Source organism: Anopheles bellator, chromosome 1 (assembly GCF_943735745.2).
Source record: "Anopheles bellator chromosome 1, idAnoBellAS_SP24_06.2, whole genome shotgun sequence".
Taxonomy (NCBI): domain Eukaryota; kingdom Metazoa; phylum Arthropoda; class Insecta; order Diptera; family Culicidae; genus Anopheles; species Anopheles bellator.
Window position 1 is genome coordinate 7,857,746 of NC_071285.1, and position 16,313 is coordinate 7,874,058.

Genomic DNA, 16,313 nt, shown 5'->3' on the forward strand with positions numbered 1-16,313 from the left:
TAACCTAATCAGAAGTATTCTGTCTTCTGTCCCTTCTGTCCCGTGTTTTACACGATACAAAATTAAAATAGTCAAATACGATTGATACTTACGTTGTGTATCGAGTTGTCCTAGAACGAACACGCTCTAACTCAGTTTATGTTATCCACACCACGACGGGTACACTTTATTGAACAGTTGTTTTTATTGTTCACTACACATACATGATGATATTGCTGCGATAGTGCAGAAAGGTATCCTACTAAAACCAAATGTTTATCTACTAAGACCTCAAAGTCTGTGAATAAAGTCAGTATGCAGAGTACGTAGTAAAATAAGTGAGATTTGCTTTACAGGTTCGGGGCCTTGGCCGGTTGGGTCCGACATTCTTTGCTCTGGGTGTGGTACGCTGGAGTGTGAAAAATATTGCTCATAATTTTGATTGTCATACCCTTTATGACCAAACGAGTCCAGCGAAAGTAAAACCTCTAAAAGGCATCCCGGCTGATGAGGGTGATTATTCCAAATCTCAGGATCACTCAGCGACAGAGGACTGAATGTCGCATCTGCGAATGGTACCGGTAATTTTATGACTTTGTGATTATGGGCAATATTTTAAGACCGTTGGGTGAACCTGCTTCGTAGAAGACGCTTTGTACGTGAAACCGTTGATCCGGAGATAATTTGTAATAGATTTGTGCGTTCCAAAAGGCCAGAGTTTGTCATCGGTGATTTTAGGATTTGTCTGACTAAGGTGGGCGGTGGGCTGTGCAGTTCATGTATAATGCTGGTACGCATCACAAATCCGTACGGTTCTCATTACTTCAATCCATATCAATAAGGATATGGTCATTGTAAACGGGTATGCTTGTTTTGTTTCATGTCCTATACACGAATTATTTTTTTGATTAGAATATTGTAACAGTCAATCCACTGTTGACACAAAATGTTTACCAATCTTCAGATTCAAATTGTATACGTATAGTGTTCAGTGTAGAAAAGGAAGCTTAAAATAATACAAACTAACAGCAATGCATCTCAGTACGATTACACTGTTTTCCCAATCGCTCTCCGATCGGCATTAGTTTCTGGATGATGATGCCAAGTTTGCCGGTGCAGTCGCCGGACGCTGACCGGGGATGGTGGCGGAATTGGTGCAGTTGCAGATGGCCTCGAAAATTCGAAGCACGATCCCTCTGGTGCGCGTAACCACCCGGTGCTGCTTGATGCCGGTGAGTAGTTTGTTTCCTACAACAAATGATCGTTGATAAAAATGATTACAAGGTTTCCGGGTTGTTATCGATTCAATTTGTTTTAGGTTTGCAGTCGCCATGATTGTTCGTCAGATTTTTCCCTTGGTATACGTGTTTTATTTGAACACATAATAGTTATACACTAAAACGCCGATAAACTGTTCGATCGTATTCTAGTTTACGTTGCTGAGAGGTGCATCGACTAAAGCTCACAATTCCGACCCGACCAAATCTGCTTCCCTAACACTACTACAGGCCTTGCGCTTCCAGTTTTTCCGTTTCCAGTTCCATTTCCTGTTTGTTCCATTGTTCCAATGATCCATCGACGTCTCACGGGAACATAAACGCATCCGGGGCAAAATCAGCGGCACACTTGGCTGAGAAGTACGTCCTGTCACAAGGATCCTTAAAGGACGCCTCTGAAGGACGGAAAAAGCGTCAGAGGTTAGGTGCATTGACGACGCACAGTCTACATTTACGTACGCGTGTCTTTGCAATGGGTTAACGCTTCTTTTGCCATGGGTTTCAAGTCCGGTGGTACCATCGCTTCGATTTGCGCCATCGTTTTGGAGAAACTCAACTCACCCTTTTTGGTCATCTAATCCCGTGCCGTCGATCGAATGTGGGAGACAACGATAGAAAAACGGATCCTGGCATCATTTGTGGCAAAACTTCAAACAAAACTACTCACAGTCCCAGCCATTTGTGCGATGCACAGGGTATAGCACTTCAGTTCTTTGTCCGGGTCCGGAGGAAACACCGACTTGCGCAATCCGTAAAGTTCCGCTTTAACGAAGCAAAGGGGGTCGACGCAAGAAAGCAACAAAAAAGTGAACCATGAATGTAGGGAAATGCAACTAGTTTCACTAGTTAGTGAGTGGTGCCACTCGCAGTACCTTCGTCCAGTTTAAACTTGGGCGCACAGGCCTGACGCATCATATCCATGGAATTGGTTAGTTGCTTTAGCGTCATCTATGCAAAAAGGATGAAGCGCAGTTGGTATTTAACGCCACAACAGGGTTTGACGCGACACCTCCTACAACAATACTCACGGCTCCATCGATCAGGTGGAACAGGTTCTGAGCACAAAAGATCACCACAAACGATAGCAACACCGAAACCTTCATGACATCAGATGCATCGCTAGTACCTCTGAGACACAATCTAGAGCGTACCGCGGTCTATGTTAAGCGGTCACCGAAAGGGCTCCACAAAGCCACAGCACGACACTACTTATAGGCGATAGATCGCAGAGGGTTTCGGAAATATCCGCCACCGGTGGCGGCAATACGTTTAATTGAGTGGTTGTCACAAAGCGCTAGTGCACGCCAGCAATTACAACAGGCGCACTAATTGCACGCCTGCGACCGATTTCCTGTGCTTACGCTTTCACCTGTTCTAATCGTAAATGATGATGCGCGCGCGACGGTACTTACCGTTTTTCGGCCGATCTTGTTCCTGCCGCGTCGGGAATAATTGAAGCAGAGAGAAACAAAACATCATTCATCACGGTGCGATCGATAGTAACGTCCGAACTTACGAGCTTTTCCTGCAGCTTCACTTCCGCATTCTTCTGCGCTTCTGCGAGCACGCTGTCGATGAATAGGTTCAGATCGTGCATTTTGTCCGAGTCTTGCTTAAACTCCGCTATTCTGCTGTCGATGTCGTCGTCTTCGTGACATCGCTGAACATCCAGATTCATTTCCACGCGCATGGTGACTTAAAAGCTCGTCGGCGCGACGCTGTGATCCACCGGAAAAGGGTACTTGTTGGCCTCTTGCCTGTCGGTAGCTGATCATTAGACATAAAGTGTGAGTGGTGTTTCATATTTTAGTTTGTTTTGTTTTATAGCTTTGTAGAACATCGAGAGAATGTAAGGGTTAATCCCTGTTAAGAAAATGCTCCCTTGTGGTTCCGGTTCCGGGTATGGCAGAGCTATCGAAATTTCGCACGGCTGGGGCACTTCATTAAAGACGTTTCCCATTGAACACAACAGAGTAGCTTACTTCAATCACTTCCATTTCATATCACCGGTGTATCATATTTTATTCAGCAGATTTCGGTAGATTTCCAAGTGGCCAGCAGACCGCGTCAAATCATAGGTATCAAAAATTCTGACCTACCCAAAGGGATCCGTCTGCCGTACAGTTCTGGGCCCTGGGCAGCAGCTGGCACGTAGCTGCTTAGTATTCAGCTGCTCAGCTATTCGCAAAAGTCTCTGGAGACGTATCGCCAAGGCCACCGCCACCGTGCGTTTCGTCCTTGACCTAGGCTACTCGCCTGGGCAACATATTCTTATAGCTCCTCTGCGTTGGAGAGGAAACTCCAGGGGAACCAAGGTACCCAAAGGGTCGGGGCAGGTTGGCCGGAAAGAGAAATTATCCCCCGGTCGCTTTCCTAAAAGACACCTCCAGCGTCGGGCGCGGACCGGTTTCGCGAGATGAGAGCGGTCAGTCACAGGTGCGTTAGTGCCCGCAGCGATGCGGCGGTACATCTGTTGAATGCTCGGAAAGGGCTTGCGATGAACATTCGCGAGCCCCCCCTCTCGCGGGCGGGCATTCCGAGGCTGTGCATTTGTTTTGGTTTCCAGCGCGCTGTTCCGCTCTCAGTGCCCAGCTTCTGACCCGCGTTAAACACCTGACACAGCGCGCAATGTGCGTGCTCATTTAATTTGCGCTCTCTTTTCCTCTCCACACTGTGCTACTATTATCCGAATGTCCCACTCGCATTCCCTATCTCTCTCTCTCGCTCGCTCGCTCAATGGTGGCCGCAATGTTTGCCGCTCTACCTTTTTTCTCAACCGCCTCGCGCAATCTTCAACATCCACAAATTGGCGGTAAGGGATGCACTTGCGCCGCTTTTGCACACACCATTGCAGCGCCCTGTGCCTACCTTCACGTCCCTGCCCTGGCCAAGGTAGTAGCAGTAGTGGCACTTATCTATCGCTATCGTTAGCGCACAATTTTGCATGAGTGGGGGTCTGTCCCGGGGCTATTTTGGGACTCGGTTCATTCGCTTATGAAAATCAATTTTCTTATCCGATTACACACCAGCTCCACTCTCAGCGCTCACCAGTAACAAATCTGAACAAGGATTCGCCCGGCGCCAAGCCTGTAACTTCCTTTCCGGTCTCTCTCCTTCCTGTCTCTCTCTAAAGCTCCAGGGCGAAGGCGAGTATGAAAATTCACTTGGCTCACTTTCGTAGCACCACGCACAGTCCGGATGGCCGGTGGCAGTTTTATTTCGGGCTAATTCCACAGTATTCAGCAGAGGGACACGTGCTATTTTAATGTGCTAACAAGCCTGCTACTAATTTGTGCGGTAAATGTGCGCTCCAGCGACTCCACGATCCGACTCTCTGGTCGTGATGGGCTTTTCAGGTCGACTGTGCTACATTTATCACCCAAACAGAACACAACCCCCCGAATGCTGCTCAATTGCTACTGAACACGGATTTTCTCTCGCTCCAGTCGGTCGCCGTCGGTCCGTGTAATCGGCTATCGGCCTCCGATGGGGTTGGCCCAGTCTCTCTCTCTCTCTCGCACGCGTGCGTTTCCCGCGAGTTCTGGTCCCGTCTCCGGGTACAAACGGAAGTCTCGCGCTGGAAGTGGTTGGAAATTGTGACGGCGGAAGGACACACGCCCGAAGAAGGTGCTCGGCAGCCGAAGCTTTCACCCCCCCTCGGGACTCGCTTCAGGCGTGTTCGTAGGTCGTCCAACATCGGGCACGAATGTCCTGGAAGTTCCGGTTTTGGTTTGGGTTGGTGCTTGGTGTTTTGGCTGCGCGTTACTCTTCTGCGCACGTGCTCGAGTCTCCGGGAGGCATCAAGCTTCAAAACACTTGGATACCGTGCAGTGTTACACTAAAATAGTATCCTAGGTAGTTGTCAGATGCGTGCGATAGTAGTGACAAGCATGAAGGCATTAAAACTCGATACCAAGACAATTTGTTTCGCAGGTGTAACTGGTAGGTTTTGGGCTGGTCAATGTTCCCCTTTCGATAAGTATGATAGTGTTCGGAGTAGATCTTTAGTTCATTTTACTGTTTTTTCTTACTAAAGCTCCTACTAAGTACCTGGTCGCGGTTCTGGTGAATAAACATCCGATCTTTTCAAATAATATATAATAAACGATATTTTCTTGCGTGTTTATTGCAAATTCAATCTTTATTATACATAAAATACTGGTAATGCTAAACAATGATTAATACAAAAGTGTCTCCATTAAACATCATAAAGTACGCAGCTTCATCGAAACGGTATTCAAACTCTAGCGCGGACGCAGCCATCGCAGCTGTCAAATTATTCGCTGACAAAACTAGTCCGCGGCCGAAAACAAAAACACGGCGATGTGGTTATTACGTAGTGTGAGATACAGAACAAAGAATTTAATTCCTTTAGCCCGGTTATCAACAAGCGCCAGGGAATATGGCAACGCAGACTCCGCATCAACGGAATCGGACACCCATTTTGGGTTCGAGACGGTCAAAGAGAGCGAGAAATGGAAGAAAGTACACAAGGTGTTCGAAGAGGTTGCGGCTTCGTACGATCTCATGAACGATGCCATGTCCATGGGAATCCACCGGGTTTGGAAGGATATCTTCATGGAGCGCCTTGCACCGGTTGGCAACGGAAACCGCTTGCTGGATATGGCCGGCGGTACCGGCGACATCTCGTTCCGATATATGAAGTACTTACAAAGGCTGCCGGCAGGGAATCGTACGCCTAGTCACGTCACGGTTTGTGATATCAATCAGAATATGCTAGACGTTGGCCAGAAACGATGGGAAAGGTAATAGCTTAAAACCCAAGATGAGTTTTCACATCGCTTCGATTTTTATTTTCGCTTTTCCCTACGATTGACAGATTAAACCTTCAGACTGCTAGCGACACGATCGAGTGGGTTTGCGCTGATGCTGAGCAGCTGCCATTCGCCGATGAGTCTTTTACAGCTTATACGATTGCTTTCGGAATCAGGAATTGTACCCACATAGATAGGGTATGTATAATGCTCATTCAGCTTTGTAGGTATTAAATGAATAAAATGTTACGAATATTACATTCCAGGTTCTTGCGGAAGCTTACCGTATTTTAAAGCCGGGAGGACGGTTCATGTGTTTAGAATTTAGTCACGTCAATAACGAGGCACTGAAATGGTACAGTAACTATTAACCCGTACAGTCTCGGAGTTTGTAATCGTTCTTGGACCTTTCACATTGCAGGGTGTATGACCAATATTCATTTCAAGTTATTCCACCAATGGGCCAAATACTAGCGAACCAGTGGCACCCGTACCAGTACCTGGTCGAAAGCATACGAAAGTTTCCACTTCAGGATGACTTCAAAGCAATGATACAAAACGCTGGCTTCAAATGTGTTCAGTACGAGAACTTAACATTTGGCGTTGTTGCAATCCATTCTGGGTTTAAGATATAGACAAATAGTTATAAATTGTTATTGTGTTTAACATGAAAAACACTTGCGAAAAAACATGAATTTATTTATATATTGAAATAAGTTTATCTGAGGCCCTTTTACAAACCAGGGCCACTCGGCGTATATTTTTCTGGTTAAAATGTAAGTAAACATATGTGTAATCATGAAAGAAAGTCTGAAAGTCATACTGATCTCGAAGATAGGTAGAACAATGAATGTGGCGATCATCTTTGATCAACTGCAGGGGCTAGCTGAAATGATCTCATTGCTAACTTTTTTTTTTCAAGTTTGTTTTTCTGTAGATAAACATTCAGACCTTTTCTGGGCATTAAATACTGGCGAATTTTCGTCATCTGTAATCAACGCTACTGTAATCAGTCGTTACCATTTGATATACACGAGGCTCTTCTTTCATCTTTTCAATCTGTTAGGTGAAACATGTCGAATGATAAATTTGACGAATGATAAATGACAAAGATAAATTTGAAATTCGAAAGAGTCGATTATCAAATAATGCTGTTTAAATCGTAAAACCGTTAAACCGGCTCAGTCCGTTTCTCGACCATCCGGCACGGTCAATCGGTTGTGGAGCAAACCAAAACACATCATTACAGTAAGCAACATAGGTTTAAATTGTTTCTGTTACAGGCCAAGCTGTTCCAGGTTACTGGTAGTTGTTATAAGCCGTATAAGAAGAAGTCTCTAAAATCAAAAGAAGACAAACAAACAGAAACAAATGTCAATAAGACCTTATTCATCCACTCATCCACTTTGCTCATCCAATCATCCACTTTGCTTAAACCAGAGGTCTCAAACTCATTAGCATGTGGGCCGCAATGGAAAGGTACGGCTAGTCAGCGGGCCGCAGTGGAAAGCAACCACTAGTCAGCAGGCCGCACCACATAAAGAAAATAATTTTTCATTAAATTTTACGCACTTTGATTTGGTTTGGGTTTGAAATAAATCGTATCGGTCACTTCTGTGCCGGCAGCTGAACCGACAAGAACATTTTCTTGTGATTTATTGCTGACTATTCTGCTGGTATAACGTAATAATATACTCCGCGGGCCGCTTAAACGATGATTGATGGTAGAAACGCGTTTTTGTTCAGTTTATAACGATTAGAGCCGTGTTAAGCACCAACTTAAAGATTTTCACTCAAGTTGATGCTCTGTCAGCGTTCGGAGTGACAGAAAAACGATAGAACCGCGTAGAAACCGATTTATCGGTGCAGCGGAGAAAGATAATTTTGATTTTTTCTTTTTTTTTCATTTATTACATCGTATGTACGACCTTAACTATTTACTTACAATTTAACGAAGCTACAGTGAAAACTATCTTCGTTTTTGGTGAAAAAAAAACCCATATGACTGACTGTCGCAAATCCGCATGCTCACTCACAACTATGCGGTAAAACAACTCTCAACACATTGAACACAAAAACAAACGATGAATGTAAGCGAAATGAAGGGATTTTGAGAATGCAGGCGAATGTATAAAGATGTTTTTTACAGAAAATTTCTTGTAGTTACCTCTAATTAACGACACAATCAAAAACACAAAAATGGCGGCGAAAACGTCAAATCAATGACATAGCGAACGCAGCCAGTGAGTAAAATGGGAAACTGACAGTTCGTTCATTCTGCAAGAGTAAACAGAAGTGATCGGTTGTATGAACCTGTTAAGGTATTTTTGAGGTAAAATTCCACAACAAAGCTCGCATCAATCATAGAGTTTAGGATCATTGAATCTGGTTGATTCCATATTCAATGCACAGCGCATCATTACAGGTAAGTTAGCGTTGTGGCCGGTAGAATTTTTGGACGAACGTAGCTTGTATCTGTCACTGTAGTTCTATATTTTCACACCGTTGTACACTAGGAATCTGTTAGGTTGGCTTTGTTTTTTGGTTAGAAATGAGTGGCGCTAATCTTTTTCGTACTATTGTAGTTTGTGTACATTGTAAGTAAAGAGAAATCGCGTAACATTTGTTCGATGATCTTAATACTTTTAATGACTTTAAATCCTAGAACATCACTCCCTGTAGCTGAGTTAGCAGAGAACTCAAGTAGCCAATAATTCTTAGGTGCAGGCCAACGCTTGAAAACGATAATATGGTCCGCTGGAGCCGTTTTTTCAATTACGTTGATTTTTTGAAGTTATACATTATTCTTGTTTTTTTGTGTTGCTCCTGATAAGAGACAACCTCCTGCTTCTCGACCCCGGCTGATCTCTGCGGTCTGGCCGAAAGAATGTTACAGGAATGTTATTGTTGCCCTTTGTTTATTGCACTAAAGTATTAATATAATAAGATTGTTATACCAGCAACTTTTGTGCCTATGCCTGAAGAGCTGTTTGTTTGTTGCTACAGACTGGTGCCAGTAAATGCCCAAATATCTCGGACCTTTCGGCACGATCGCAACATCGCGTGGTGCGGCACACTCTTCGCAGGACTTACGTCTGCTGCGGTGTCTTCGAGTGCCTGAGATCGAGTGTCTATTCGCCATTCTGATCTCGTTCGCTGTTCTATCTTCTTCTTCTTCTTATCGAACTACAACCGTGAGCAGTTTTGGTCTGCGCACCAGAGACAATGTTAGTCTCGGTTGCTTTCTGTAACGTTGAGTTTTTACGGGCGGGGTTGTTGGGCCCGCGTCAACCCCCCTGTCACGCCGATTTCGGGATTCGAACCGAATGGTCAGCTTCTTGACAAGAACGAGCGTTACCGATTACCCTATCTGCGGGGAGATTTAGCTGCATTATTATTGTTGCAAATGTGCTCGCAATGACAAGTGACTGTCAAAGGCAGTCATGACGAGGAAGGATATATGGAATCGCGTTTTCTCCAAGTTAATGGAACAAAACACGATACATAAACAAGTTTATTATTACTTCCGCTTGAGACTATGTTATTTTTATGATTTTGAGGTGTGGAGGGAAAATGAAGCGGCCATTACTGGGGAGCTACATGAGGCGTGAAAACTAGCGTATAATTAATTTGTAATGTCAAACGTGCTTACGTTCGTGTTTTTGGTCCGAGAAAATAGAAATAGAAGAGAAATTAATCGATTTCTGATTTTTTTTCTGTTTTTTCCGATTTTGTTGCTATACCAGCAAATAAGAACTTAAATTATCCTCTGTTTGTAAGCAAAGCGAATGACAAAAATAATTATGCTCGGGTTTACGCCTCGCGCGAGCTGTGAACGTTTTGACAGAGGCGCAGCAGTTTGGCATTAATCTGTAATGTCAAAAACATTACGGAACAACCTCATGTAGCCCCAGTAACGTTGAGTTTTTACGGGCGGGGTTGTTGGACCCGCGCTAACCCCCTTGTCACGCCGATTTCGGGATTCGAACCGAATGGTCGGCTCCTTGACAACAATGAGCGTTATCGATTACTCTATCTGGGGGGATTTCGTTGGATTATTATCGTTGCAAATGTGCTCGCAATGACAAGTGACTGTCAAAGGCAGTCATGACAAGGAAGGATATATGGAATCGCGTTTTCTCCAAGTTAATGGAACAAAATACGATAAAAAAACAAGTTTATTATTACTTCCGCTCTGCTTAAAGCACATTCTGCTAACTACTTTTTTGAGACTATGTTATTTTTATGATTTTGAGCTGTGGAGGGAAAATATCAAATCAAAATCTTAAAAACCAGAAAAAATATTCAGAAATCAATTTATTTCTCATCGATTTCTGTTTCTCGGACCAAAAGCACGAATGTAAACACGTTTCACATTTCATTTTCATATTTTTGCTGCCACACGAAGCGTAAAGGATCTAACGTGGAGCGTCTCAGATAGGCATAATAATATGTATACGTAAGAAACAAAACTGAGAAAGACACGGAATGCATTCAGAGATTTTAAATTATTTTTTTCATAGTTTTCTTAAAGGTTAATTTCTTTCTAAATTTTTCCACAATATTTCAGCATCTTTCCAGTATCTTTTAAAAATAGTTTAATAAATTATCTTTCCTATGCATTGCTATGAGCACGAATCTAAGTGCCCCGCCTACTACTGCAGAACGGAGTAGTCCGACAAAACCCTTAGCTTCACGAGTAGAACCTTCTGACGAGTCTGCATCGTTGGCTGTTTTAACCAACGTGTTAAAACCATGGACAAGCGAACCGCTTCGCAAGATCAAAGAAGCTTGCAATCAAATGCTTGACCTGGAGTGTTTATTGATGTTGTACAAATGCATGGACACTTTCTGTAGCTTTGCCACTAATGATAGAGAATGTATGAAAGAGCACATACGACAATCTGCCTTGTTTGAATCGTTTGTTGAAGATCATCTGTGCCCGTATTGTAACAAAACGTGCTCCTCAGGAGCCGTGGTCGAGCACATCGATTGGGAGCACGCGATATGCAACTACCAATGCAAATTTTGCTTCTTCAGGGCCTATGATGCCTATAATATAGTTCTGCATCATCGCTATTATCACGGTCATCTAGCACCGATGGAACTCATACAGCTCAAATCTAACACCTCTAGTTCAACCCAACAGAAGCTGATGGCCGAAGTGCGGGCCTGTTCGAGGAACCGATACAAAGAACTTATGTGCACAGGTAAGAGCATAGAACCATGTGCCTTAACGAAAAAGATTGGTAACCAATCGCTTTTATGCCTTTGTTTTGCAGTATGTTATAAAGGATTTGATCTTTTCGAAGACTTCTTCAGCCATATATTTAGCGCACATGTCGGACTAACAATCCGTTGCCAAGGGTGTTTGAAGGAGATACCTAAATATGTTAAAAACGGCAACAAAGATCTGGCATTGAAGCAGTTTACAAGTCATTTGTTGTCCCACCAAATCGGATTGTTCGAGTGCATTTATTGCTCATTCGCTTGCGGCAATAAGGAACTGATGAACCTTCATCTATGCGATAACCATTCGTCGTCCCCGATGTACTGCATTCATCGAGCTGTTCGTACGGTATGTTTGTTCACCCATCGTCTTATCGTTCACGTATCCCTCATCGTCTTTGTAAAAATATGTTAATTTTATTTTTCACTCACTGCATGATCTACTAGGATCCCAGCACAACTGCTGACGTCGACCTATTGACGTACATGGGCGGTGAAGTCACAAACAATCCTGTGACAGGTGAAATAATCGCTGCTGGAAACAAAGTAGTTTCACCGGATCCTGTACGGGTGTGTGAAAACCCGAAAGCCTCCCCCACGTCGCCTAGCGGATCGAACTGGTTTCGAATTTCCAATGTACAGGGAGGAGTGAACCTGTGCGCAAACGGAATTATAGCCAAAGATTGCGAGCCCTTGCGCACCTCAGCGGTAAAGACGGACGCTCAATGTTCGGCACTGTCTTCGTCGAAATTCCCACCCAAATCAAATGCTTGTGGCTCAAATCAAATCAAATCAAATGGCTTGTGCTTGGACGGAGTGCATAAAACGAGCACCTCCTCGGCCATCTCGCACAGAGCTGCAGTCAAATCGACCGCGACACCAGACTGCGTTCCGAACGTTGGTAGCAATTACACCGATCGTCAAATCGATTCACAAAGTTCAAGTAAGCTCACCTTTTCGAAACATGTGCAACCGTCTGTGCATCAAGGCGGGAACAAAAGGAACCCAAGGATCCCGGCACTACAACCCGTTGCGTCACAGTCCACACACCCTCCAGCTGCAACAACTGCTACCGGGATCCCGAGTATCAAATCGCATTATCCGACAGTAAGCGATGGTTCAGCAGCGAACGACAGTGACATCGCTGCGCAGTCCGACCTTTCGTCAAAGCCATCGCAAGGTGTGCTCAGCGTGTTAAGCAATCGTTTCGTAAAGTTTCTATTGCATGGATTCGAGGATCTAATCTATCGTTTTGTTAAATCAATAGAAGTACTTGCGCGAGTGAAAGCTAAGTACCCGTGTGGAATTAAGGATTGCCGCCGTCATTTTCGTTCGTTGGATGCCCTGAAAGATCACAGTCACTTGTGCTACAGAATGGCTCGACGCATTATGCCACCGAAATCAATTATTATGTGTGGCGAGTGCGGTGAGTCGATGAAACACCTCGTCACGTATTTCGCTCATCTGCAGGAGAGTGTATGGATTTGTTTCTTGTGCTGCTACCGCGCCTGTACCGTGGGCAACGTTGTACAGCACATGGAAATCGTGCACAAAGTTGACTCCATTGAAATATCCTTTACGCATCCCCGGCAGATGTGGGTTGAAGCGACAATTTTTCTGGCATTACCGTCTGGTATGAGCCAGATCGAGAAGCGGGAAAGAATTTTGCAAATCATCGCAACAGCGGGACCAACAGAAGAAGGCACCCAACCGACGAGTGTGCCACCGCGGAACAACAACAGCGTTGTCCGGCGGACGAAGCTCGACGTGCCACAAAACATCATCGAGAAGCCCAACTGTGGAGATCTTTATTCGTGTGGATATTGCCAGTATCGAGGTTGCACCAGTAAGATTCAGTTGTCCAAGCACATCCTGCGGTGCGAGGACAGTAATGATCTTGTCTACCCCTGCGCACATTGCAGCAAGGTGCTCGATCGGTCCAGAAACTTTGAGCAGATCTTCGAGCATCTTTTCTATCATGGCGAACGTCTGTACCGTTGTTCCCGCTGTTCCTTCATGCACTACCGGCGAGCAGAAGTCACGAAACATCTGGAGACGGTGCATGCTGGAACGGTGGTCGTTGTACGCGAATCAAGCACAACGTGGTCCTGTAACATGTGCGCGGAGCGCAGCCCGTACCGGCAGGCCATGATGGATCACTTTTATCAGACTCATCTACTGCCGGGCGAACGTTACATGTGTACTTTGTGTGACAAAAGCTACTTCGACGATAAGTTCTTCGTAAGCCATTTTCAACAGGAGCATCCGGGCGAGAAGCTGCTGCTCATGGAAATGTACAAGCCGGTGAAAGCCGTTGGCGCTGGAAGCCGCTCGGAACCGATGCCAATCACAAAGTACGATGCGTCGAAGCAGCAAAGGGTGAAGGTGAAGGTCGACAGCCTTGTAAAGAATCTGGTAAGTGAGCCACGGTCAGATGGACAGCCGGCGGTAACCGAAACCTGTATCGAAGATTTAAAAACGAAGGACCACCCGGAACCGGCTGCATCATGCACTAAGAAAGATGCTGAGAAATCCACTGCAGCTACTGGAGAAAACAAACAGAAGGCTAACCCGAAAGGACCGCGGGATGAGCCACAAGAGGGTGTACCCCTGGCCGAATTGCTTTTATCGAGTGGCTATTCAGTTACCAAGATTACCTCATTTCAATCACTTAACGGTACTTATGCTGATAAGGGTAAAGCTTTACCATCTACATCAAAATTGAAGAATCCCAAAAGTCTGCAACCAGAACAGAAGCCGGTGGAAGAGAGAGAGAGAGGGAAAAGAAAACAGAAACTGGAGCTGATGGAAATGTACAAGCCGGTGGAGACCGATCCGGTAAAAGAGCCGCGCTCAGGTGAACAACCGGCGGCAACCGAAACCAGTATCAACGATTTAAAAACGAAGAACCACAAGGAATCGGCTGCGCCATGCACTAAGAAAGACACTGAAGAATGGGTTGCAGCTACTAAAGAAAACGAACGGAACGTTAGTGCGAAAGAACCGTACGATGATGTTCCCCTGGCAGTATTGCTTTCATTGAGTGGCTATTCAGTTACCAAGATTGCCTCACATCAATCACCCAACGATGCAGATACTGACAACGGCATGGCTTTGCCATCTTCATCAGAATTGAAGAACCCCAAAAGTTTACAACCAGAACTGCTGGAGACAGAACCTAAACCAGCGCCATCGTTAGACGATTCTGCGAAGCAAAACGTTGCCCCTGCTGAAGCGAGCATTAGCACGGTCGACAGTGACATAAAGCACAAATCAGTGCTGCACCAGGAATCGGGTGACCCCATTGCCTTAGCGCCATCCCCGTGCTCATCGGTAAACCGCAGGATATCGAGAAGAGTTGCTTTGAAGCACGACGTCAGTCACCAGTGGAGCGATTGCACACGGTTCTGCTGCTACCACTGCAACCTAAACGTCGGCACGTTTGAGGCTGTAAAAGCCCACAAGTGTCGCGCGTTCGCCGAGGGAGGACCTAAAAGTGGGCCATTGTTGTGGAAATTTTTAGCGGAAAAGGAAACCCCACGCGCTTTCCGTTTGGTAACGCTGCTGCGCTGCTTCTTCTGCTCGGAATTGGGCTCGTACAGTGAGCTCGCGGAGCACGTAAGGGCCAAACACGCCGACAAGTCGTTGATGTGCATTGACTACTGGAACTCGTTCAAGTGTGGCCTGTGTACCTATCTCAATGGGTCCGGCGATGAGAGGGAGTTTTCGGAGCATTACACTCGGCAGCACGCCGCCTGTAATACTGATTTTAACCCTGACTTTCCGCTCAATGACGAGTTTCTTAGCTGGGCTTTGGCGTTCGGTGCTCTGCCGGATGCACCGAAAAATGTAGACATCGTTCGGTTCATGTGCCATCTGTGCCATGTCCACTCCGCAAGCGAAACAACGCTTGGTGAGCACATGGCGCAGCATCTGTTTTCGTTCGTGTGTCCGGACTGCCAGACTGGGTTCCGTGAGTTGAAGGTACTCTACGAGCACGTCATCACCGTTCACGCCCGAAATGAGCTGGTTGTGGCCAAGAACTTTGAATTCTCCAAATGTTACGACCTGCTGCTCGACTTTCAGGCCGTTTTCTCGAACGGTTTGATTATGTCCAAGCGCCATCTGATGGCCACATCGGTGTCGCCATCGATTGAAAAGTTGTACACCGGTATACAGCGCGCTTATACGCGACAGTGTGTGGCGCTGAACGATTATAAAGCCAACCTTCAACTACCGCTGTTCGACCGTGATCCCGAGACTTGTGAAATGTTTTTGAAAAAACAAATGTTTTACCCAAGACCGACCCTCGAACGGCTGGACGGCTGTGGCAGCGAACATTCGAAGAGAGTCGCCCACAATGGAGATGGAGGCGAATCCTCACTCAACCACAAGAGACGTCGGCTATCCAACGGTAGCTCTTCGTCCTACGAATATGATTCGGATTAGTTAGTAGCCAGTTGAAGCAACCTTCAACAGTTTGAATGCTTACTTTTACTTAAATTGTACAGCTAACTTAGTCGTAACTTTTTGTAAACTTTAACCGACGGAATATATTAGGTTCAATAAATTTCTGTCTTGTTCCATTTTTAAATCACGTTTGATTGGTGTCCATTTGAGTTGTGATAGAAAGATATCCTCTTCGATTGTGATCGTGCTTCCCGCCCGATCTCGATGACCCAGCGTGCGTCGAGGGTTCATGAACGCATGAACTTCGAAAGAAAGTACCGTATTTTTCCGTGTATAACGCGCACCCATATTTTAAGAGAAAAAAAATGGAAAAAAAGTTTTTTATTATACATTTTTCAGATATGTGATATCCAACAAATACCCAATGATAATGATGTACGAGGGGCGTTCAAAAAGTTCTGACAATTTTGTATTTACGCGGGCTACGTATATCCGATTTTCGATTTTTTGTGGCGTTAGGTTGCTACATATGTCAGTGGCTGATGGTGAAAAGTTCGGCCATTCTGAGTAATCGGTCAATTTTTGACAACTGTTTTGCTTGGACAAGATTTTTCTCATCGGTGATGTCGTCTTTATCACCTAA

General features: G+C 45.2%; 4 protein-coding genes across 4 annotated transcripts; 2 read left to right on the forward strand and 2 right to left on the reverse strand.

The window, feature by feature from the left end:
- Positions 1–183: 183 nt before the first annotated feature.
- LOC131206665 (uncharacterized) lies at positions 184–4,651 on the reverse strand. Its single transcript, XM_058199324.1, has 4 exons — positions 4,305–4,651; positions 2,773–3,023; positions 2,669–2,690; positions 184–1,227 (listed from the first exon to the last, which is right to left on the reverse strand). The coding sequence occupies exons 2-4, from the start codon at positions 2,944–2,946 to the stop codon at positions 1,061–1,063; spliced, it is 363 nt and encodes a 120-aa protein (XP_058055307.1). The 5' UTR covers positions 2,947–3,023; positions 4,305–4,651; the 3' UTR covers positions 184–1,060.
- On the reverse strand, positions 1,366–2,403 carry LOC131206664 (general odorant-binding protein lush-like). The gene is made up of 5 exons (XM_058199323.1): positions 2,285–2,403; positions 2,129–2,204; positions 1,924–2,018; positions 1,716–1,830; positions 1,366–1,651 (listed from the first exon to the last, which is right to left on the reverse strand). The coding sequence occupies exons 1-5, from the start codon at positions 2,357–2,359 to the stop codon at positions 1,563–1,565; spliced, it is 450 nt and encodes a 149-aa protein (XP_058055306.1). The 5' UTR covers positions 2,360–2,403; the 3' UTR covers positions 1,366–1,562.
- A 913-nt stretch (positions 4,652–5,564) lies between the features above and the next one.
- LOC131216369 (2-methoxy-6-polyprenyl-1,4-benzoquinol methylase, mitochondrial) lies at positions 5,565–6,741 on the forward strand. Its single transcript, XM_058210844.1, has 4 exons — positions 5,565–6,022; positions 6,097–6,229; positions 6,298–6,386; positions 6,453–6,741. Exons 1-4 carry the CDS (start codon positions 5,580–5,582, stop codon positions 6,664–6,666), a joined length of 879 nt encoding a protein of 292 aa, XP_058066827.1. The 5' UTR covers positions 5,565–5,579; the 3' UTR covers positions 6,667–6,741.
- Positions 6,742–12,895: 6,154 nt separating this feature from the next.
- LOC131216134 (uncharacterized) lies at positions 12,896–15,714 on the forward strand. Its single transcript, XM_058210551.1, has one exon. The coding sequence runs from the start codon at positions 12,896–12,898 to the stop codon at positions 15,707–15,709; it is 2,814 nt and encodes a 937-aa protein (XP_058066534.1). The 3' UTR covers positions 15,710–15,714.
- Positions 15,715–16,313: the final 599 nt, after the last annotated feature.